The sequence below is a fragment of the Equus przewalskii genome, chromosome 9 (assembly GCF_037783145.1).
Source record: "Equus przewalskii isolate Varuska chromosome 9, EquPr2, whole genome shotgun sequence".
Taxonomy (NCBI): domain Eukaryota; kingdom Metazoa; phylum Chordata; class Mammalia; order Perissodactyla; family Equidae; genus Equus; species Equus przewalskii.
The window spans coordinates 27,066,708-27,091,408 of NC_091839.1; the positions used below are offsets into that span (position 1 = coordinate 27,066,708).

At 43.9% G+C, this 24,701-nt stretch overlaps 1 protein-coding gene across 15 annotated transcripts in view; it reads right to left on the reverse strand.

The window, feature by feature from the left end:
• Positions 1-575: 575 nt before the first annotated feature.
• Positions 576-24,701, reverse strand: part of ZNF606 (zinc finger protein 606) — a 30,571-nt gene continuing 6,445 nt past the window's right edge. For 4 of the 15 annotated variants that reach the window (XM_070558797.1, XM_070558795.1, XM_008531163.2 and 1 more), the window contains 5 exons: positions 24,241-24,399; positions 23,733-23,821; positions 15,045-15,171; positions 14,704-14,799; positions 5,053-9,041 (listed from right to left, as the gene is read on the reverse strand). In XM_070558797.1, coding sequence (XP_070414898.1) covers positions 7,063-9,041; positions 14,704-14,799; positions 15,045-15,171; positions 23,733-23,821; positions 24,241-24,399 — 2,450 coding nt within the window. In that variant the 3' untranslated portion in view covers positions 5,053-7,062. Of the gene's footprint in view, positions 1,630-5,052; positions 9,042-9,534; positions 9,768-14,703; positions 14,800-15,044; positions 15,172-21,542; positions 23,121-23,732; positions 23,822-24,240; positions 24,400-24,701 lie in introns of those variants that run through there. The other 11 variants (XM_070558800.1, XM_070558799.1, XM_070558798.1 and 8 more) reach the window with 6 other exon arrangements.

A 24,701-nucleotide genomic window follows, 5' to 3' on the forward strand; every position in this document is an offset into this window, starting at 1 on the left:
GAAGGCCCTCCCTTATCCCCGGTCTGTCTGCTGCCTTCATTGGCGTTCCTACCACACCTGTTCATGCCCTGTTCTGGCCCCGACATCTGCCCTGTCCTCAGTGATGTACCCAATACCTCACCTGTGGGACTGTGGCTCCTTGAGGGCATCACAGAGCCCAGCCCAGGGCTCCACATACATCAGCCCCTCCAGGAGGGTTTGCTAAATGCACAAACGAACGAACAAGCACATGCGCTGTTTTCCAGTGCACTCTTTCCCTGTCATGGTGACACAAATGTAGTCATCCACACTTCAGATTCACCTGTTTCTGTTCTGCATGTGTAACTTTCCCCAAGTTGCAGCCGTGAAGTGCAGTCAGTGCCCAGTGGCATCACCTATGCGTCATCACTGTCCTCAGAGCTGATTTCTGAAAGAGCGTGGCAATCACTACCCTTCCCCCAGCCCCATATCCCTTTCACTGTTTCTAATGGTGAAGTGGGTTATGCTCTGTAATAGCTAGTACATACGCAACTTATGTCTGAATGAGCTTAGTCCCATAAGTGTACTGGAAATGAGGATCTCTAGAGTTAGGATGATTGTGAGTAACTGGGCTGTTTATATCATGACCTTAAAAGACTTGCCTGCATTTACATAAAATGTCAATTGTGGAAGATCTCTCTACCCTCTATTTGGGGTGTTTACACCCCCTGGCAGTGGTGAGGCACTGGAAGATCCACTGAGGCACTAAGTGGCCATTTGGCAGTCCCCACCCAGTTTACTCCAAGCTCCAAAAGAATGAGTTCACGGCCTCCTAGTCCAGCCAGTTTTTTCACTGGACAGGAACCTCCAGTAAGTAAAATGGAGCAAGCACAGCACCCAGGAAGTTCTTAAGCATGGAGGCTTGTCTTTCCAATCATCCAAACCCCAGATCAATCTCACCCATTGTCCCGTCTATATGCTCTGCACAGATCCACCCCCAAGATCTTCCCTTTGGTCTGGGTTGCCCTCCCTGGAGTCTATTAGAACTCTTCCATTGTCATGATAACATGGGAGGGTGTTTAGAGTCTGAGTTTGGTGCTTTGGGAATAACCCTAATGCTGTTTTGGCCATTTATCCAACAGATAGTTGTTGAGAACCTGCTGTGTGTCAGGCACTCTTCCAGGTCCTGGGTACTGCACTAAACAATGAAAACCCTCCCCTCGTGGAGCTTGTGTCTAGTTCAGAGTAAGACAGGCAATAAAAGGAAATAGTAAGTTGACTGTACAGTGTGCTTGAAGCTGATGTGTGTTATGAATGTGTAAACTACAGGAGTAGTATGGGTAAGGGAACCAAGGATGGGAGGTCCACCATTTTAAATAGGGCCTGTTGGCCTTGGAGCTGCCTGTGTTGTGTGCTGCCCCTGTGGAGATGTTGACAGGATAAGAGATGTGGTCTCAAGACCTTTCCACAGACTTCATGTTGAGACAATCCACTCAAGATTCACAACTGAGATTCCAACTCTGGTTCCTACAAGCCAGCTCAACCACAGGTCGTACTTGAGATAAACCCACATCAGGGAATACCAGAAACTGTTGGAAAGACCTGGGTTGATACTTGATTTGAACTAGTGTGCTGGGCTGGGTGGCTGGGACAGGAGGCAGCACAGCTCAGCTCTAAGAATAAAATAGAAAAGGAACTTCTGGAGTTTGCTGTTGCTTCTCCCTTGCCTTTGTCTTGGAACAACAGTCTCTCCCCACAGCTGCAGTAACCCAGGCTTCCTGGGGAGTGCAGTCAAGCAGGGCAGTAGCCTGTGCTTAGACGTAGCAGGGAAACAGGCGGAGACCCTCTTATCTCAGGCATATGTTTCTCCACCCTGCCTCCTCAAAGCCCTGGGCTGATGAATAATATTCCAAGGAGTTATCTTGTGGGATGAAGAGTCATTGTCTGGCCTTCTGATGCTTCAACCTCCCCATCCCAGGATCCATTCCCCCATCCCTGAACTAATGGGGTTTATAGGGACCAGGAACTGATCCTGTCACATGTATGCATAACAACTGATGGAGCAGCCCATGACCCCAAGGGAAATGCAGTCTCTGGCCAAGGTAAGAAGCAATTTTCTTAGCATAACTCTTTCAGAAGGAAAAAAACAACACATTGGATTACAGATTCCATTAGAAGGAGATATATTAGAACAGATGGGCCAAAATTTTTAAATAGTCTATTAAATACATTTAAAGAGACAAGGCATGGTATTAGCAATAGGAAACGAGAATAACGAATAAAAGAACCAAGTGGAAATATTCAGTATGTAAAACAATTGTTGAAATGAAGACACAATAGAGGAAATAAGTAGACAAATGGACAGCTGAGAAGTTAGCAAACTGGAAGAGCAGCTGAGGAAATGATCAGACAAAAATAAGAAAGGAAAAGGAATTAGAAACATAAAAGTTAAGAAATACAAATGACAGACATGCTAACATCTGAATAACAGTGGCCTAAAAACAGAAACTTTTTTAAATGGAAAGGATGAAATATTAAAAAACAACAGAAATTTCCTGGGATGTAAAAGATTAAAAATGTCAGATTAAAAGGCCCATAGACAGTCTTAGGAAGTTAAACTACACTTACCATACAACCCAGTTCTTCTACCCCCAGGTTTTTATCCAAGATAACGGGAAACTTGTATACACAACAAGCCTTGTAGAAGAATGTCCATGGTAGCTATGTTTACAGCAGCCAAGAACTGGAAACAATGTCCATCAAGAGGTGAACAGGATGACTAACAGAGCACATCCACATCATGGAGCACTACTCAGCGGAAAAAGGAGTAATCTACTGATCATGCTGCAACACAGATGAGCCTCAAAAAACATTATGTTAAGCTAAGAATTGGGATACAAAAGATAGTGGAGGAAGAGAATCTGTATGAGTCTGTATAAAACTCGAAAAAATTCTAATACGTAGTGACAAAGCAGACAGGTAGGTGGAATTAACTGCAAATAGACATGAAGGAACTTTTTGAAGAAGTGAAAATATTCTATTTTGATTGTAGTGCTGGTTAAAAGGATGTAGACCTTTTTTTCAAAACTCATCAAACTAGCCTTAAAAGGAAAGTTATCAGCATACCAGTGATGTTTAAAGGCTTGAGACTGGATGAGATCGAGAGTGTGAGCAGATAGGAAATGGGCCGCCTGACTGTAAGAGGTAATGCAGGTGGGAGGAAACACCAAAGGAGGCCTGAAAGGAAGGCCAGAAGCAGGAGGCAAGTCCTGAAAGCCAGGTGAAGAACATGTTTCATGGAGGAAATGATCTGTTATCTAAAATGCTTCTGGGGCCATCCCAGTCGCAATAGTGAAGTTCATCACGCTCTACTTCAGGGGTCTGGGTTCTCAGATTCAGATTCCAGGTGCAGACCTACTCACCAAGCCATGCTGTGGCAGTGTCCCACATACAAAAAAATAGAGGAAGATGGGCATAGATGTTAGCTCAAGGCCAACCTTCCTCACCAAAAATAAATGAAATGCTGCTGACAAGAAGCAAAAACAGTTGACCACTGGATTTAGCAATGTGGAAGTCATCTGGTAGCCAGGAGGTAGGTTTGAAGCAGGTTCAAGTAAAAATGGAAAGGAAGTGGAGACAGCAAGAACAGACAACTCTTGAGAAGTTTTGCTTTCTAAAACAAAGCAGAGAAATGAAGGAGCTAGAAGGGCATGTGGTATCAAGAGTTTTCTTTCTTTTTTTTTTTTTTAAGCATGTTTGCATGTTGATGGGAATAATCCAGTAAACAGAGAAAAGCAGCTGATGCAAGATAGGGGAACTTGCTGGAGCAATGTCCTTGAGTAGTGGAGAGGGGACAGACTCTGGTGCCAACCCAGCTAGGTCATATACAGGCACTGGAAAGCAGGAAGGCACTGGCACTGGAAGGTGGATGGAGGTGGAGAGGTGTTTGGAAGGCCTCTGCTGATTGCTTCTATTTTCTCAGGGAAATAGGAAGCAAAGTCATCTGATGGCGCTGAGCATGAGGGAAGGTTCAATCAAGGCACTGTTGGAATCTTGGTACTAAATAGCCAACTAGCTTAGGAAGAGATGCTTAAAACAGATGGTGGAGGTTCCAGTCACTGGTAATGGAATGGTCCTAGGGATGACAATGGGAGTGCCTGGTTGTGGCAGAGTGGTTGACAAAACCATGAGCAGAAAGGTCAAAGAACTGTGAGGTCAGGACACAGGAAGATCAACTACATGGACAGTGGAATCAGGAAGAAGTATGATGGGGGTGATTTTATATGCAATGAGGCAGGAGCTGAAATCTTTCATATGTGGATGAATGACCTGTTGATAGATGACTGCAGCAAGGTGAGCCTGAAATGATAGTCTGGTACCACGAGAGTCAAGAGTCGGGGCTGTTTTAGAGAAGGGAACGGCAACAATCAAGAGGCAGCAAATGAGAAGAGTAGGAGAGAAAGCAGCCACCCGTTGGAAGAGTAAGAGACCCCAGGCACAGGGGAGACCCAAGTTTCAGTCACAGCAAGGACGTGAAAAGGGAGCTTATGGCTAAAAGAGAGTTCCAACTGGGCCCAGCAGAAACTTTCAGAGTTGGAGAGGGGTGGAAGGTGAGGTCAAAAAGGACAATGACCTGAGCCATGTCAATGTAGAATAGCAAGCTAAGAGGGGACCTGGGAGTTGTGGACATCAAGGGCACATTGTGTATAAAGGCTGTGTATGATAGGGGATGAAGGGGCAGGGAATCCTTCCAAGAGGAAGAAGTCTGGGATTTTCTCAACTCGTGATGTGAACTGCGCCACAGCAGGCCCTTTTAGAAACAGTTCTTAAGAGATATTAGGCTTGGTAATATATAGTTATAGAATAACTTACCAGGATGCTTGTGGAATATTGTGTATGATTTATGAAATCCCTGAGTCCCTAAATCAGAGACTCTGGATTCACTCAATGTGTGTCTTTGGGTATTAAAATACAGTATCTGTATACTGGCAGTATGACTTGATACATTAGGCCGCTTTCTCTTACAGCGCTAATACTGCTAACTCTATTCTCTCCAAGGGTTTTGGCACAAATCACATCAGAAATCCATTCAACTAATTTACTCCTGCAACATTTATTGGGTGATGACTATGCATTAAGCCCTGAAAAGTAGGGAATCAGATACTACATACCTATTTGAGCTCCAGCCACAGGAGTCACATGGTGAACACAGCCTTCCCATGATATGAGTAGGCCACTGGTTCTCAACCACTAGGGGAGTTATGGACCCCTCGAGAACCTGATGAATCTTTTGTACCTAGATTTCTAACCAATACCCTTGAAGCCTATCCAGGAAGGATTGTTGCCCCTAATTATAGCCCTTGTTTAGGGAAATACAGGAAATACGTGTGAACTGGAGAGAAGCGTCCAAAGTCCTCCTACCCCTCTCGCTCCCTTCCCCCTGTGAGCACTCAGAGAGACTTCCTCACTCTTATGTGATGGACTAGATTCCCTTCTGAATCCTCCCTTCTATCAAGCAATCTTTTCATCTGTAGAATATAAAGAAAATATAAACACTGAATTCAAGGGAGACCTTGAGAAAAGGTGCTCCCATGTGCAGTAGTGTCTCTTGCCCTCTGCCCCCTGAGAGGCATTCTAAACCCATGAAGGGCATTCCTCAGACTTGCCCAAACCTCCAGTGAGTCCCCCAGCCCCTGCTATGCTGTAATCCTCAGGGTTGTGGGTGGTGAAATTCTAGCAAACTCAGGTCCCAGAAAATGCAGTGGTTCTGAATGTCCAGTCCAGACTTCATATTCCAAAGGGATCTTAGCTCTCATGTTACCAGAAATCCTTCAGGACAGAAAGCCAGGTAACTTTATTTCTTGTTGTTTAGGAATTTCTCGATTTTTATTATCAAATATCTACTATAGAAACACTGAATAAAAGAAAAAAACATTAGGGAAAAAAATCACTGGAGAGGCAGCATAACGTAGTAGTTAAAAACATGAACTCTGGAGACAATCCCAGCTCCAAACCTTTCTAGCTGTGTGTCCTTAGGTAGGTTTCACAACATCTCTGCCTCAGTTTCTCTATTTGTAAAACTGGGATAATAATAGTATCTAGCTCATAGAATTAAGGGGATTGAACAAGTTAATAGTTGAAAAGCACTGAAAACAAAGCCTAGTACACGCTAAGTGCTAGGTTTGTGACACTTAAAAAAAAATCAAATTAACTGGGTTAATTTCTCCATGGGTCTTTCCAGTCCTTATCCATATACATTTTTCTAGATGGTATAGTAGATATGTATATACAATTCTGTCTCCTCCTTATTCCTTCATGTTATGTATATTGATGTAGTGTCCATAATTATAACTTATGGTGATTGCCTAAAACAAATTACAAACTAATTGTCCAACAATGCAGTAATGAGTAAACCAGGGTCACTGACACACAGGGTTAATACGTATCACCTTTTGTTTCAAAACATCAGTCTCATTCTTCTAGGCAATAACCTTTCCACCATTACTAATCTCATTTACTAATCTTTTCTAAGGTTAATCTTGATCAACAGTAAATATCCCATTCAATACTACTTTTTTCTTAAATTCAGATTTAGTATTCCATATTCTATTCCTTAAAGGGCACTCAGACCCTCCCCTTATAATAGCAAAATCTGTATTTCCATAATTATGCACAAAATGTTATTATAAAGATTCCCATCCAACACTCCAGCTTGATGCAAAAGTGTATTTCCAGTTGAAACACTTTTCCTAGCATAAGGTTTTTCCCTTCACTATACCCTCTGATCCACAAGTTGTCAAGATCTCTTACTAAAAGATGTCTCATTTCCCATGTTCATGTTACTCAAGTAGGATTCCCAGTGGACCATGAGGGGAGTTTCAAGTTTTCTTCACTGTAATAATTTGTTGTTAAATAAGGGCTACATAACTGCTGAAAGCTTTTCCCTATTCTTTTCATTCACAGGTTTCTTCTAAGAAGATATTTTCTATTCAATAATAAGGGGAGAAGTCCTACTAAACTCTTACTAATAAATTTCTCTTGATTATACTGATAGAGATTTCCTTCAATGTATTATCAAATGTACAACAAAAGAAAAGTCTCTCATCAATTCAATTCACAGAGTTTCTCTTCACTGTGATTTCTCTGGTGTTGAAGTAGGGCTGAGTGACCACTAAAGGCTTTTCCGCAGTCGCTGCATATAAAGCGTTTCTCTCCACTATGCATTCTCTGATGAATAATAAGAGAAGAATTCTTACAGAAAGCTTTCTCACAATGATTACATTTGTAGGGTTTTTCTCCAGTATGATTTCTCAGATGTACAATAAGGGAAGAACTCTCATTAAATGCTTTCCCACATTCATTACATCTATATGGTTTCTCTCCCGTATGAGTTCTCCGGTGTGCAATAAGGTGAGAGCTACAGTTAAAGGATCTTTCACATTGATTACATTTATAGGGTTTCTCACCAGTGTGAATTCTCCGATGAGCAACAAGGTGACAGCTCTGGCTGAAGGATTTTCCACATTTATTGCATTCATAGGGCTTTTCTCCAGTATGAGTCCTTTGATGTCTAACAAGGTGAGCCATCTGACTGCAAGATTTTCCACATTTATTACATTCATAAGGCTTAATTCCAGAATGAATTATTTCGTGTTTAGTGAGAGCTGAGCGTTCTCTGAATGCTTTGCCACATTCCTGACAGTTATAGGGTTTCTCTCCTGTGTGAGTTCTCTGATGAGCAATAAGATGGGAACTCCAGCTGAAAGATTTTCCACATTCAGTACATTTATATGGTTTTGCTCCAGAGTGAGTTCTTTCATGTTTACTCAGGGCTGAGTAATCCCTAAAAGCCTTTTCACATTCATCACATTTAAAGGGCTTCTCTCCAGTATGCATTCTCATATGGGCAATAAGATGGGAGCTCCAGCTGAAAGATTTTCCACATTCAGTACATTCAAAAGGTTTCTCTCCAGTGTGAGTTCTCTGATGTCCAATGAGATGAGAGTTCCAGTTGAAAGATTTCCCACATTCATTACATACATAAGGTTTCTCTCCTGTATGAATTCTCTTATGTACAATAAGATGAGAATTCCAGCTGAAGGCTTTCCCACATTTATTACATTCGTAGGGTTTTATTCCAGTGTGAGTCCGTTCATGTTTAGTAAGGGCTGAACGATTCCTAAAAACTTTCCCACATTTATCACATTCATAGGGTTTCTCTCCGGTATGAGTTTTCTTATGTTGGATAAGGTAAGAGCTCCAGATGAAAGATGTCCCACATTCATTATATTCATAGGGTTTCTCTGCAGTGTAAGTGCTTGTATGTTGAGTAAGGAATGAGTCATACCCAAAGACTTTCTCCCATTCATTGTATTTATAAGCTTTCTCTATAGTACCAACTTTTTGATGTTCCATAAAGGACGAGAAGTAAAAGATATTCTCAAATTCTTTGTAATCATACTGGTTTTCTCCAATATGAAGTCTTGGATGTTCATTAAATGGTGGGCTTTGGTTAAAGATTTGATGGCATTCCTTATATTCATAGAGTTTTTCTCCTGTATGACTTCCCTTATGATCACCAAAATGTAGTATATGATTGAAAGACTGAACAGCATCAGTACATTTGAAAAGATTATCCCCAGTTTGCACCCTTGCAGGGTGGATAGGTTGCACTGACTGGTAGAAGGCTTTGTCATAATCATTATTTTCACAGGTAATCTTATCTGCATACATTATGGCTGAGTTACATCTCCAGCTTTCAGCATTTGTATCAGGCTTATAGAAGTGTTCTATTTGAGAAACTCTCTGAGATGGGACAAAGCTCTGGTTACACTCTGCCCCAAGTTGACAGAACTCAGAGCCTCTCTGAGACAATACTTGCTTTTGCATGAAGACCATTTGCCTCATGGCTGTACTCTGGTTCATGTGGTACATTTCTAATTGGTCTCTACATCCCAACACTTCTAACCTAGAGAACCAAGGATCATCCCATATGTACCTTTCCAACTTCATGCTATGGGATTGTTCTTCAAAAATGCTCTGTGTTGGGATCAACACTTTGCTTTCAAGAATTCTCATCCATTCTGAAATAAACAGAAAAAAAACCATGAGAGCATAGAGAAAGAACTTCTAAGAATAGTGTGGAAAAGGTGTGATTTGTTGTCCATATTACTGAAAAGACAAGTGTGAACTTGTGTTCAAGTGACTCGTGACCCAGAGAAAGGTCACCACAGGGAAGAGAGAACAGTGAAATGTGAACAAAAACAGTTAACCAGGGTACAAAGTGTGTCCTGAAAACTAGTAAAACCCAGGAAGGAGTGTTTTTCCCAGGAAAATGAGGACCAGAATAAGGGCATGCAGGAAGCCTGAGATGCTCAAACTTTGCACATTCCCAACAAGGCCTGTTTGCTGATCGGCCTGTGGCCAACTCCTAGGAACTGAGGTCTTGGAATGGTTTGGCTGGTAAGTGTTCTGCATGCTTGAGGCCCTGAAGCACACTGTACCAATTTCTCTACAGAGTTTGTGCAAACAGTGTCATTTAGGTGACGACCTGTTTTCCTCTAGGTTCTGGAGTACCTGCAGTCAGTGCCTGGACCAACTCCAATAAACACCCTGGACTCCTAGGCTCCGACAAGCTTCCCAGTAGATGACTCTTCACACATGCCATCACAGCTCACTGCTGAAGGAATTAAATATGTCCTCTGCATGCCCTCTGGGAAAGCACTACTGACAGCTGCTCTTTGCTTCCTCTAAACTTAGCTCCATGCATCTCTTCCCTCTGCTGATGGTGCTGTGTATCCTCTCCCTGTAATAAACCCCCTGAGCATAATGACTCCCGAGCTCTGTGAGTTCCTCTAGTGAATCACTGAAGCTCAGGCTGGTCTGGGGATCCCTGACAAAAGGACACACTGAGTGCTATTAAGGTGAAAAATAAGAAATATTCAATGGCTTAAAAGATAGATGAGCAACCACTGTTTAAATTATTAAATTGTCCTAATGCATTTCTGTTATAAAATCCTTCTTGCTCCCCTATTTTGAAACCTGCCAGGAAAAGGAGGAGGTGGGTTAAGGGAAAGTATCACCAACAGAGCCTTCATGCCAGGATGTTTTCTAGGATAACAGGCATTCACATTACTTCCTATTCCACAAAGTTCAGTCAATGACACAAAATTCATCACCCCAAAGGGCAAAAAATTATCATGGTTTTAGGATACCTCTAAAGTTACAATTGTTCTAATGACTAGAGAATCAATTGTAGAGCAATGACACAAGAGACAGACTTGAAAGACAGCATATTGTGATGAAACAGACACAGGAATTATAGCCTGATAATCTGTATTTAAACATTGGCTCTGCCACTATCCTTAGAGGACTTTTCTGATGATTAAGTGAGATTGTGAATACATGAAATGACTGGCAAATTCAATATATGGAAGCTACCTGCTGAAGGAGCAGTCCTCCAACAACTGAAGAAGTCTGTATTAGTTTTCTATTACTGCTATAACAAATCACAACACCTGCAGTGGCTTAAAATAACACAAATTATCTTACAGCTCTGGAAGTCAGAAGTCCAAATAGTTTTCACCAAGCTAAAATCAAGGTAGCTTCCCTCTGGAAGCTCTAGGGAAGATCAGTATCCTCGCTTTTTCCTGCTTCTGGAAGCTGCCTGCATGCTTTGGCTTGTTGCTCCTTCCTCTGTCTTCAAAGCATATCACTCCAATCTCTGCTTCTGTCAATCACATCTCCTCTCTGTGTCTCGGACGCTTCTGCCTCACTCTTTTAAGGACCTTGTGATTACAATGGGCCCACCTAGATAATCCAAAAGTGAACTCTCCATCTCAAGATCCTTAATTTCTTCACATCTTAAAAGTCCCTTTTGTCATATAAAGTAGCATATTCACAAGTTCCAGGGATTAGGATGGGGAACACTTGGGAGGAAGGGGGTCATTATTCAGCCTACTACAGGGTCTAAAGCCCCAGGACTCAACAAGACCTAGACCCTTGTCCTCTTTCTCTAGGTTTTTCTCTCTTCACTATACACCATTTGCCCATTTTACTACCCAAGTCCCTTACAACAAAGGCTCTATTCAGCTCAAGAACTGGCATTTATTACCAATTTCAAGATTAGCTCCTAGAAGTTAGGGAATGATCTTCATATAGCTTTTGAATCCTTCCAGTAGAAACTTTAAAAAATGGTAGCTGACCAACTCACTGATCAAATGAACAATTCTTGTCCAACTTTATACTCACTCAGTACTTGTGGCCTGAATAGTCCAGCACCAGAGACAAGAAAGTACAGTCTCCCAGCTGGAAGTTAGAATCTATCTGATGAGAGGACATACCAAACAGTTATGAACAATATACACAATATACCACTGAGGCTGTAGATGCTAAGTGGCTGGAAGGTGGGAAAAGGAGATCAGCACTGACGGAAGCAATCAAGGAAGGGTTCACACAAAAGAAACGACATGAAGTAAGCCTTCAAACATGGCTTGAATGCAGACAGACTGCTAGTCTGAGCAAAGGCATGCGTAATGTGACTGATATGTAAACAGGACATGATAGATGCCAGCTGAGTAAACTGCAGAACTAGTCAGAAAATGAGAAAAATAATAGAAAAAACTGGAAGGTCTTCAAATCTGGTCAGAGTTATTTAAAAGGCAATTCTTTTTTGAAAGATTAGCCCTGAGCTAACATCTGCTGCCAATCTTCCTCTTTTTGCTGAGGAAGACAGGCCCTGAGCTAACATCCATGCCCATCGTCCTCTTCTTTATATGTGGGATGCTTGCCACAATTGTGCTTGACATGCGGTGTGTAGGTCCATGCCCGGGATCCAAACCGGCAAACCCCAGGCCGCCAAAGCAGAACGTGCAAACTTAATTGCTGCGACACTGGGCTGGCCCCAAAAAGGCAATTCTAATCAAGGCAGGTTTACTGACAGAGATCTCATAATGGGAGATTTCAGGGAGATAAATCTAGAAATAACACTTGAGTTAGCTAATAACAAGAATTTACTCATCAATTTAAGCTGGAAGTTTATGAGCAAGGGAACCTGAGAGTGAGGTTGGTAAAAGCTGAATGATATAGCTGACATTTCAAAGGAAGAACATCTCAAGAATTAGAAGAAAGACTACTTCTTGGAGAGGAAAGAGCAGGAAATCAAGATAACTTCTCAATTTTCAGCTTTGGGGACTCATGGAAGCCTGGTACCAGGGATATACACCAGGAAGATGGGGAAACATAATCTAGAAGGAAGAGACAAGATTCTTGGTTCTATCAAAAACAAGGAGACAGTTGAGATGATTTGCAGGATGGTGGAAGAGTAAGGTTGGAGGTGGCAGAATCACAGGGCTCAGGATGGTGACTTAGAATAGTCAGCACTGAGGTGGGAGAGTTAAAATTACAGGAATTCATGAGCCTCTGGAGGAAGGTTTCACATCTGAATAGGGGGCAACTGGTTAGAATCCACAAAAGCCCACTTCATTAGAATGAATGGGAAGATGTCCACCTTCAGGATTTCAGAAGAGTACACTGTTAAAACCAGCAAGGATTTACCAGAACAACCAGAACAGTATGTACCCTAATCTACTTTTGGAAAGGTGAAAAGTAACTACATATTCCTAAATCCTTGTAGTTGCATAAAGAAACTCTGGAAACATATAACAGAAATTACTGAAAGTGATCACCTGGAGCAAGAGGTCAGTGAAAATGGCAAAACAAGGACCTCTGAAATTTCACTGCTCCATAAAACCAAAAAGATGTGAAAACTGTCAGAATCTATTTTTCCAGAATTCTATAAATTAACCAAAGCCTTGCAGCAACCTAGGGAGAGTCTATTTTAAAAAAACAGCTTAATTTAAGTAAGAACAGTGAGCTTTGTGGCATTTTAACTTACCCTAGTTCTATCCCTGGCTCCCTAACTCAGCAAAATCCTTGGAAAATAACAGCCCATATTTCTGGTGCTAGAGGGAGCTGACAAAGCTTGGAGCTTTTTCAAAGCCTCATTCGCAAAGAACAGTCATTACTGGACCTGCTTAGTGGTTCCCTGCAAGATCCTACTCAAAAGGCTTGTTGGGCACTTGCACAGTGCTAAAAGCCTCTAAGGAGCAGGTATTTGTCAAACATTTACAGGCAATGTTTTAAATTTGCTGCTGTCTGAGATGATGGAAAACAGTTGGGGTGAACAACACACAAACCAAAAAGATGAAAGGAAAAAGCTGAAGAGCGAAATGTCCATGGGGGTTTGAAAAGTTCTGACATATTCCTGGGAATCTAGACAGCCACATGCATACACATCACAATTAAGCTGTCAAAAGCCAAAGCCAAAGAGAGAATCCCGAAAGCAGCAAGAGAGAAGCAACTCATCACATGCAAGGGAACTTCACCAAAAGACTAACAGCTTGTTTCTCATCAGAAACCATAGAGGCCAGAAAGAAGAAAACTGTCAATCACAAATTCTATATCTGGCAAAACCATCCTTCAAAAATGAAGGAGAAATCGGGGCTGGCCCCGTGGCCAAGTGGTTAAGTTCGCGCGCTCTGCTGCAGGTGGCCCAGTGTTTCGTTGGTTCGAATCCTGGGCGCGGACATGGCACTGCTCATCAAGCCACGCTGAGGCAGCATCCCACATACCACAACTAGAAGGACCCACAACAAAGAATACACAACTATGTACTGGGGGGCTTTGGGGAGAAAAAGGAAAAAATAAAATCTTAAAAAAAAAAAATGAAGGAGAAATCAAGACATTCCCAGATAAACAAAACCTGAGAGAGTTTGCTGCTAGCAAACCTGCCTTATAAGAAATGCTTAAGGGAGTTGTTAGGTTGAAATGAAAGGACACTAGACAGTAACTAGATATACAGAATACCATTAAAGATAACTACATAGGTAAATATAACAAGACTGTATAAACGCATTTTTTTTGTTTGTAACTCTTTTTTTTCCTGATTTAAAAGACAACTAAATAAAGCAATAAGTATAAATCTATGTTGAGGGACACACAATGTCTAGATGTAATTTGTGACAATAACAGCATAAACGGAGAACAGAGCTATACAGAATCAAAGTTTCTGTATACTATCAAAATTAAATTGGTATTTATCCAAACTAGACTGTTATAATTAAGATGTTAACTATAATCCCCAGGGCAACCACTAAGAAAATATCCCAAAAATTAAAAGTAAAAGATAAATGGTTACCTGTGTGCACTGTGTGTATGTGTGTGCTGTGTGTGTGTGTGCGTCTCCACTCTGTGTGTGTGGGGGGTGGTTAAGAATAAGGTGGATAAGGGCAAGGAGTATAAAAAAGATTTTTCAGCTTACACATTTTATGTAACTTTGAGTTTTCTGAACATGCGAATATATTACCTATATAAAAAACCTATTTTTTAAAAGAATCTGTGGCTACAGGCTACAAATTTGGCAATAAAGGAATTAAGGAATAATTAAAAAGCAGGTAAGTGAACAAGAAGTCATCTTAGAGAAGGGGACAGCAGAGAATATGAGAGGCATCAGGAGAGTGGATAGTGAGGAGCGAAAGTGTAGCATACAAAAACTGTTACCTTGTTAATAGGATGGGCATCTTTGCTCTAGATCAAGAGCAGCAAAAGAGTCATACAAGGGATAAAGCTCTTAGAGGAAATTGTGAAGGTCCCTGAGGAGGGTAACTCCTCCTGGCCTCAGCCCATTTCTCAAACAAGGAGGGCTGGGGGGAAAGTTCCTCACTCCCTCCTGGAGCCTGCTCTCACCTGGACAAGTGCTTTGAGGATATGCTTGCTCCACTGACCATGGCTCTTCTCCTTGCTCCAACAGGGAGATGACCTCAGGCTTGGGGATCTGATTCCCTGCATGCAAAGGAAAAACGTGGGCTTGTGAGCTTCCATTGCCTGTTCCTCTCTGACTTCTCCCTTGGGCAGTATAAGTACGGTTCCTCCCACTTCATGCCTCATAAGCATGAGGAATTTCATCCTTGAACCTCAGGGCTCAAGATCATCTCAGCCCTCCTGAGGCCCCCATGAGCTTTAACACGGAGTAGCAGACAGTACTGCAATGGGAATAGCTCCATTTACTTGGGCAGCACCCGCCTTACCCACAGAGAGCAGGTGCCCATAGGTCTCCAGCATCACGTCCCGGTACAGGGTCCTCTGAACAGGGTCCAGCTGCCCCCACTCTTCTTGGGTGAAGTCCACAGCCACGTCCTTGAAGGTCACTGGTTCCTAAAAGAGCACACATGTTCCTCCTCAGCCTGGGGCCACCCCCTGCAATGTTTTCTGGGGATGGAGTGAGGGTGACATCCCTGGGAGGAGACAGGACATAGAGGAACTGGGTATGTTCAATATTCTGACTGATGTTGGTCAGGTCTCACTGGGAGCCACCCAGGGCCCTGCATTTGGGAATACAGTCTTAGGGAATTAGATACCTGGGCCCACAGTAACCACAACAAAGATGAGCAGGTCTCTCCTGAGATGTCTGCCCAACTCTAGTAACACTGGCTAGTGTGGACACGAGTCCCACCAGGGCAATGCCCCCTTTTTCTCTGGAGATACAGACACTTAATAAGGCCAGGACCAGGATGGACACAGATGGTAAGCACTGGTCACACACCAGAGACCTTGGGGTTGGAACCTTTGCTCAGCATGTGGAGCTGGGACCTGAAGAGTGATGTGAACATTCACAGGCTGTCTTCCTGGCCACAGCAGGGACGTTTCCATTCCCAGATCATCTCCATCCCAAAGACTGGAGCTAAGAGTCAGACAGGATTTAGCAGAGCAGCCCAGGCCAAGGAGAATCAGTTACAGTTGCCGTCAAAAGCATTTGAGTTTTAGAAAGTTCAAGCTATGTTTTTAGGAAAAATACAACCAGGAATACTCACTGCACAGCTAGAGGGGAAGATGAGTTATCACCCAAGTCTGATTTTTTTCAATGAATCCAGCCCTTACAATCCTTGTAAGCCATTGGCATGAGCCTCAGGTATGTGGCATTTCCAGGGTGAGGAGGGGGCCTGCCTTCCCTTGTGGTGGTGGAAGGCAGTGAGCTGTGTGTCACAGGTAAGGTGCTACAAACCCTACAGCCCCTGATGGGGTGTAGGCCCCCATCTTGGCCTGTCTGTGCACTACAGTCCTCGCCACCATCTGGCAAGGAGCATTCTGGTCTACCTCCATATCAGTGCGAAATCCACCCAAGACACACACCTGCTGAGCCGAGGTGCGTGCAGTGCAGCGCGTTTCCGCTCTGAGAGTCCTGTGAACCTCAACCCACCCCTTCACAGCCTGTGACCTCACTTCTCTTATACCCACATGCAGCCTTTCCCACAGCCTTCCTTTTTGTCCCTGCTAGTCATGGCTTATAAACTCAGCTTATCAACTCTGGTCAGGGCCAGCTCTCGCTGCTGTGTCTTCAGTGTACTGACTTTTACTCTGTCGGTCTGAACCGCTCCCCTTCCACCTTCACACGACTGGCTTAAAACACAGAACTGATTCTGCTCCAGAAGTGGGAATCAGAACTGATTCCCTTATTCTGAAAGCATTTAAAACCGCTGATCACAAGCTGCCTTGGTGAAACCCTCCCCAACCCTGGACTTGATGCCAATTTCCAGATTTTCCTCTTACAGACCTGCCCAGGCCTCAGTTTCCTCAATGGCTGCTGCTGCTGCTGCTATGTTTTTGAGTAATGCAAACTTTTTAATTTAAATGTAACATTCGGACAGAAAGCACACAAATCATAAGCTCAATGCACTTTCAAAGTGATCACGCCCAGGGGCCCAGCTGGGAGGCTGTGCTTACTGCCCAGGATGCCCTTGGACCTGTGCTCATTTCATACTACCTAATCTCCCTGGAGGGCGGCATCTACTTAGATGGCTTCAAAATTCACCTATACTCAACACGGTTCAAACCTACACCCTGGCAGCTGTCAAGCTGATGGACAGAGCCAAGAGCTCACCTCCCACTCCTCCCAAGACCCCAGTGGAATCCCCAAACACACTTTTAAAAAGGACTAGAAGAACCACATCTAATAGACACAGGAGGAACGAAATTATTAGAGAGTGATTCTGCAACCCTAATAAAAGAGCAGACACCAGCAATGATCACCAATGACTGCTAACCACTGGTGGAAGGAAGACAGGGAACTCATGACGGAGGCTGACAATACCTGCACTCATTAATCCATTGTATCATCTGAAAATGGGACAACCAGACAGCCTGTGCCCACTGCTGAAACACAGGAGGAAGGACCCAAAACCACCCATGAGGTACTCTTGCCAAAGACACAACCTGAATCTATTTCAGCCTCTAGCCCAACTACCAGCTTACAGGAGACAAAGGGATGAGGAACTCATCCAATGACATCCCAAGGGTAAAACCAGGCAAACCAAGACAGCTGACGTAGTTTCTTCAGCACATGAAGCACATGCAATGTGTGGTCTTGGTTCGAACTGATTTGAACAAGCCAGTTGTAAAAAGACATTTTTGGGACAAGTGGAGAAAACTGAACATGGACTGGGTATTAGGTAAAGCTAAGGGATTACTGTTATTTTTGTTGGGTGTAAAAAAGATACTGTGGTTATCTTCCAGAAGGTATGCATCTTTTAGATATACACACAGAAGCGTCTACAGGTGAAACAATATCTGAGATTTGCTTTAAATACTTGTTTTCCAAAAAAAGGTTGTGTATTGGAATAGATGAAAAGAAAGGCAGAAAGATGAAAGCTGACAGTTGCTGAAGCTGGTGAATATAGGTGTCTGCGGTCAGCTGAATAACGGGTACCCCAAAGATGTCCATGTCCTAATCCCTAGAACCTGTGACTGTTACCTTAATACGACCAAAGGGACTTTGCAGTGCTGTGACTAAGGATGTTGAGATAGCATTATCTTGGATTATCCAGGCGAGCTCAGTGTAATCACAAGGGTCCTTATAAGTGAAAGATGGAGGCAGGAGGGTCAGAGAAGATGTGACCACCGAAGCAGAGGCTGGAGTGATGCACTCTGAAGATGGAGGAGGGGCCATGAGCCAAGAAAGGCAGGCACCTCTAGAAGCTGGAAAAACCAAGAAAGCAATTCCCCGCTGGAGCCTCCAGAAGGAACACAGCCCCAAAGACCCATTTTAGACTTCTGCACCCAGGACAAGAGAATAAATTCATGCTGTTCTAAGTCACTAAGTTTGTGGTAATCTGTTACAGCAGCAACAGGAAACTAACACAGGATTCACGTTCCACCTCTGGGTTTAAAAAAATCTTCTAAATGTAAAAGGAAAAAAGTTTCTTTTTAAAAAAAAAAACGTAAAAGAAATATCCCAGCCGGTGAAGAGGCCATCGGCACATGGTGTTCCACAAATTGCTGCAAGGTGGGGAGCAGATGGAAGTGTGGCTGACCAAGATCAGAGCAGAGATCCCAGCCCCACGCTGGCAGATGCGGCAGTGGAAGCAGGACTCCAGGAGAGGCTCTGAGCTTACACAACAGTGAAGGCAGGCGTGAGAGTCAGGCTGAAAACAGCTGAAATGAGGGTCTGTATTTGGGACAGCTTTGCCAGTTGCCCGTCTCCCCACCAGCCACCCTGCCTTGTAGGCAACACTACCACTAGCCCTGCACTTACACTCAGGCAAAGCTCCCCAGACCCTTCTCAGACTCGAGTGGGTTCTCAGGCTGCCTGGGTGAGTGGCAACATGGAGTTGAGACCTCTTCAGCCCAACACAGGGAGAGGGGACAGAAGTCCGTGGTCTGACAGTCAGCTGCATACCCAGGAAACTGGAAGCAGAACCAACCTGGTGACCCTGGCCCACCCAGGCCAGGAGAGACAGAGACAGACACAAGGAGAGAGGCCAGCCAATCGGGAACAAGACCACTAGACCTGTTGAGGTGCAGCAAAGCAGGACTCTCAAACACAGCCTCAACAGCTGTCCTGATAAGCATGGACATGCCAGAGAACCATGGATACTTGAGGAATACCTGCTGCTCAGGTAGCGCCTGAACTCAGCAGCCAAGAGGACACAGAATCCAGGCAGCAGCCGCATCCAACTTTCAATAAGCTGTAATTCCAATTCTCAGCTTGGAGAGATCTTGGTATAAAATAGGACACAAGGATACAAGAGAGGCTGAGAGAAAAGGAAAGAATTCAGACTATGAAGGAGAGAGAAGACGCAGCAATTGCTTCAGGAGGCCTACCATGTAACAGAAGGGCCCAAAAAGAGTTCTGTGGGGGTGAGAATATGATGGCTGGGCTCCCTACACCCTACCAAGAAAAGGACCTGGAATGTGAGATCAGAGACACAGGAGTCCATCAGGACACCCACCAACAGAAGACCTCAGAAAAAGAATACAAAGGAGAAAGACAGGAGGGAACTTTTTTTTTAAATATAGGACTTCTTAAAAAAAGACACAAAAACACTAGCCACAAACCAAGACAGATATGTGTGACAAATATATACCAAAAAACACTTGACTGAGAAAAGACACCACAGAGTTAAGACAAACTACAGACTGGGAGAAGATAATTCACATGTGGCAAAGAATCAGGATCCAGAATGTATGTAAAATGCCTATCAGTAAGCCAGACTTGTACAGAGATTGAGGGATAGGAGAGACTGAGAGAGAAGGAAATACAGATAGCCAATAACAACATGAAAAGATATTCAACCTCAGTAGCAATCAAGGAAACGCAAATTAAAATAACACACTACACCTTGTTGGTCTTGAGGTAAGCACAAATTGAAAAGACTCGATATGGTCAAGTGGTAGCAAAGATGTGGGAAACGGGTGCTTTCTCCCAGAGCAGTGACAAGTGGCTTTGGCCCCTTAGAGCCACATGGCAGTGCTAGTCATATTGAAAACACACACACCCTAAAATTCAGCAAAATTACGCTTCTAGGTATAAGCGTAAATACTTCTATGTGTGCACAAAGTGAAACAAGACCATCCACACACCTTTGGTTGAAATAGGAAATATCGTGGGGGGAGGAGAGCCTGACAAGCCTATCCACAGAAGAGATGAATCAAGTACACTTCTTTGATGGGGCAAAGGGAATGAACTTGACCTGTATCTATCATATGGATGGACCTCAAATGTGCAAAGAAAACTGTAGAAAAGCTACAAACAGAAAAGGCATTGTTTAAAAATATATATAACAATATTATTACCTATGGCATGGCTATGTAGTTTATGAGTATGAAAATGGATTAGCTGCGTACACATCCTGAGTGGCTGTTCTGAAGAAGGGTAGGAAGAGACTGTGATTGGGGACTACATAAAAAAAGGAAAACAAATACGACAAAACATTAACAACTGTTATCTCAGAGTGATGGGGACTGTGCTTAATTTTTATACTTTTCTGTAATTATGGAATTTGTCAAAATAAAATTTTAAATAAAAACATTTCCAGAATCGAAGGAGACATTATCAACCTAGAACGGCCCATGGACTGCCAAACAGGAAGGAAAAAAGACCTTCAGCTGAATATAGCCCCCATGTTGGAGTCCACAATTAAGGGACGCCTCAGGGATGCACAGGAAAATGCAAAAACGAGGCTGGAGATGAAACAGAAGAGCACCTAGTCCCACCAGCTGTGGAGACAAGAGGGACCCTCCTGGCTGGGAAGAGAAACACAGATTTCACTGTTACCTGACCCCTCTAGATGAGGGGGCAGCACAGACAAGTGCCTCATTCCCAGGGAGGAGTGAGCCCTTCCATTCCGTGGGTAAGCCTTACCTGAACCTGGCCTTCACAACCATCTGCTAGGATCTTGCAAAGAGGTTTCACCCAAATTCTTGTAAACACTCTTGCACATATCACTTTGTACGTACATATAAGAATTTATCTAGGCATTCTAAGGCACTTCTTATGGAATCTTCTAACACATCGGCCACACGTTTAAGTCATGGGAGGGTCTGCGGGAAGATGCAGAGGCTACTGAGCCGGGGCTCAGCTGTTTGCCTGACAGGATCTCATCCAACTGCTCCTGCATTTTCTGAATTCTCTGACAGCTGGCCTGTTCATAGAACCTGGGGAAATTCAGACACCTTCTCTGACATCTTCAGAATTTCATTATTAAATTTTAGTGCAACCTCTTTGCAAAGAAGGAAAATATAACTAGACTGTGTACATCCTCAAGACAACCAAGGATGGTGCAGAGCATTAGATTATTGGTGTTTTATGTGCACAATGTTTATCATGCAGAAATCGGTGGTGGACTGTTACAAAGGGGGTTGAGAATTTCCATATTTGAGGAGGCTGGCTGGGGTTTTTAAATGGGCTGGGACATTATTATTATTTTCCCTATTCCTCAAAATAATGGGATTTAGGCTCCAGCTGGCTGAAACTTCACTATCCAACATGTTTCCAAGCATGGACTAGTCAGATAACAAGGGATGACAGTACTGCACGTTTTCACCAGGTGAATGCTTTATTTCAGTAAATGCTTAATTTAGAGGGAATGAGAGAGGGATATGGGGCTCTTATTTGTGTTCCTGAAGACCTCACTTAATACAAAACTCACATGATTCAATCTTGCATTTCCCATGGGGAAAAATCCAAAGTGTGGGGAGGGGGCCAGGGGCACGTTCTCAGAAATCACAACTCTTCAGACATTGGAAGGTGGTGTTATTTTAAATATCTGTTTTATTTTCTCAGCGTTAACTCTAATAATGCTCAGAAATCCTCCCCTAAATTGACAGCAGAGTGCAGCACTGTGGTTATTAGGGCCTCTTCATAGCATTTTATTACAGCTAACTTCTGTTCCCAAGCGACTGATTCAGGGCCCATCTTTCAGTCTAGCCTAGCTCCACTGCTGACTGTTACAGGATGTAAAAATGAGCGCACATTATTAACAGCAGCGAACACCACAGTCCCCCAAGTTCTGATGCCAGACAACCACCACCCTGCATCATCCGGGTGCAGGCCCTTCTGCCTCCCGGGACAGTAGCGTTGCCATGGGGGGACAGCATACTTACGATACACTTCACCAGTCAGCTTTGAAACTGTGGGAGGTTTCGTTAATTTTTTTTTAATTTGGGGGGAGACATAAAGTTAAGTAGAGACATTATTAATATTTTTATATCAAGTATCTCTCATTTGCTTGACTCATTACTTTAACTTAGAAATGAAAGACCTAAATACAGTAATGAAACTATTTTTTTGTTTTGCATAGCAAGGAGTCAATAAAGTAAATGTAAATTTGATAAACTAGGGAAAAAAACCTCTCATGTAGAAATATGGATATAACCCTAAGAAAGAGAAAACAGGAAGTTAAAAATGGCCGCCTGAGTCATGAAAATAAATAAAATACTGATACATGCTGCAATATAGGTGACCCTCAAAAACATGCTAAGTGACAGAAGCCAGACACAAAGGCCATATATTGTATGATTCCCTTTACAGGAAATATCCAGAATAGGCAAACACATAAAGCAGATTAGTGGTTGCCAGGGGCTAGGGGTAGGGGAATGGAGAGTGACTACTCATGAGGACAGAGTTTCTTTTTGAGGTGACGAAAATGTTCTAGAATTAGATACTGGTGATGGTTGCCCAAGTCTGCGAACATAGTAAAAACCACTGAACTGTACCATTTAAAAAGCTGAGATTTATGGTATATGAATAATATTTTAATAAAGCTGTTACAAAAATTTTCTTTTCTGAAGTGGTTGCCTTGAGTGAGATGGCTGAGGGAGGCAGAGGTGGAGATGACACCTCTCCAACACAACTTTGCTATCCTTTTTTCTCAGGAGCCACCATCATGCCCCTACAGTCACAAAGTCCTCCTGCTTCGGCTCCCTAGTACCTCAGATCTTGCTCCCAGGCCCTGGTCAGACTGAAGCTTGAAATGCCAGCCTGCTTCCCACAGCCCCCTTTCTCCCCATACCCATGCCAGGGGCACCCTTCCAGCCACACTGTGGGCCCTGGCACCTCCTGCTCCCAACACTTAAGGCTCCTTATTATCACCAGGATGGAGCCCTGGCTCTGCAGTTGGCACTCAGGACCTGGCTCAGTTCATCCTGGCCTCTCCAGCCTAACACCTAAATGGGGTCAGTCTTCACCCAGACCCTGGTCATGCAGTGTGCCCTCACCACCACCCCTGGTGCTATAGGAGGCCAGACCCTGCTCACCAGGCCGTGCCCATTCGGCTGATGTGTCTCCTTCACCTCTTGACTCAGATGCGTCGTGTCTCCTGGACAGCCTCCTTTTCCACAGTGAAAGGACCCCAGCTGTTCTGTGTCCCCTGACCTCTATGCAGACTGTCCCACCTCCCAAGGCATCAGCTGGGCTCAACCCCTCCAGGACTTGGGGCCTCTCTAAGTGTCTCAAGCTTCTTGTGTCCCAAACTACATGTGCTGCACCACACAGGCCATGAGGCCTCAGTAGCTGAGTGAACCACCCTGGGAGCTCCTCAGGGCAAGGGCTCGGATTTGTCCTTGTTCCCCTCTTGACAAGCACAGAGCTCACAAGACAGCATGAAGCTGAATCAGGCACTGAGTATGTGAGGGAAGGCGGGAAGAAGAAAGAAGAGGGGGCTCCAGCCAAGGGGGTTGTCCCTCATCCACCAAGACAACCCACACAGAACGGCCCGGGTTAGGACTGGGAACAGGCTGGTGGATAGTGAGGCTCTGAGACATGGAAAACTGAATTCTCCCTGTCTGCACTCAGAAAGTGACAAACTTCTGGTTGATTCTTTCTCTACCCAAACTCTAGCTGATATAAACTGAGAAATCACATGGACTGGGATGGTCAGGGACAATCTGGACATCTTAGGGAATAGGGCAGCCATCCAGGAAAAAGGAGAAGCCCATCTCACCTGGACCTGGGCAGTCAGGAGCCCGGTAGCCTTCCTCCCTTCCTCGGGAGTTTCCTCCACACGCCACGCAGTGTCTTGAGGGCACAGAGCTGGGGGAAGAAAGTGAAGTCACAGAGGTAGCTCTCCCCGCTATAAGCGTGACTACATAAGTCCTTCCTTCTGCGGGGTTTAGGGAGAACCAGACCCTGGCCCTCCGCCTTGGGCAAAGGAAGAGACCTACCACCTTATGTTATTGATGAAGGAAATGAGGCTCTGAGAAGATAAGGAATGTGCCTAAACATGAGAACCCTGCACTATCCTCCTTCACTCTGAGGTACCATCTCTGAGAAGCAGTGTCTGTTCGGCCTTTCTGGGCCTGAATCCTAAGTGGCCACACATTCATTCTCATACACTCTGTCCTAGAGATGTCACATCATTTTATCCCCCAGAGGAGTGTTCTGATCCCTCCTTGTTCCAGCTCTGCACAGAGACAGAGGTGGACCAGAACCCCCCTGCCCTAAAAACCCACCTGGTTCCCTGGCTCTGATCCATGGCAATGGCAGATCACTGCTGGGAGAGGCCACGACATGGCAGCCAATGTGGCCAATGGGGACACAGGCTCTTGACTCACCCCAGGACACCCATGGGTCGACAGCTGCCATCCCCCAGGACTCATCTGTAAGGACACCTGCACCAGAAGATCAGGTCAGGACAAGGAAAAGAGGCACTGTAACACCAATTCTGGCAACTAAAGGCAACAAAATGGAAGAGGAGCTCTCTCTCACTACTAGGCAGAAACAGAGCCCAAAGGCATGTGAAAAATCCCAACGTAATAAGCTAGGTTTATACCAGAAATGCACAGGTAGGTCACTGTCAGGCAATTTAAAGATATAATATAACCACAGAACAAGAACAGAACCCCTTACGTGGCTGAAAAGGTATCTGATAAAGTGTTTAACGTTACCTAACTTTTACAAAATATTATTAGAA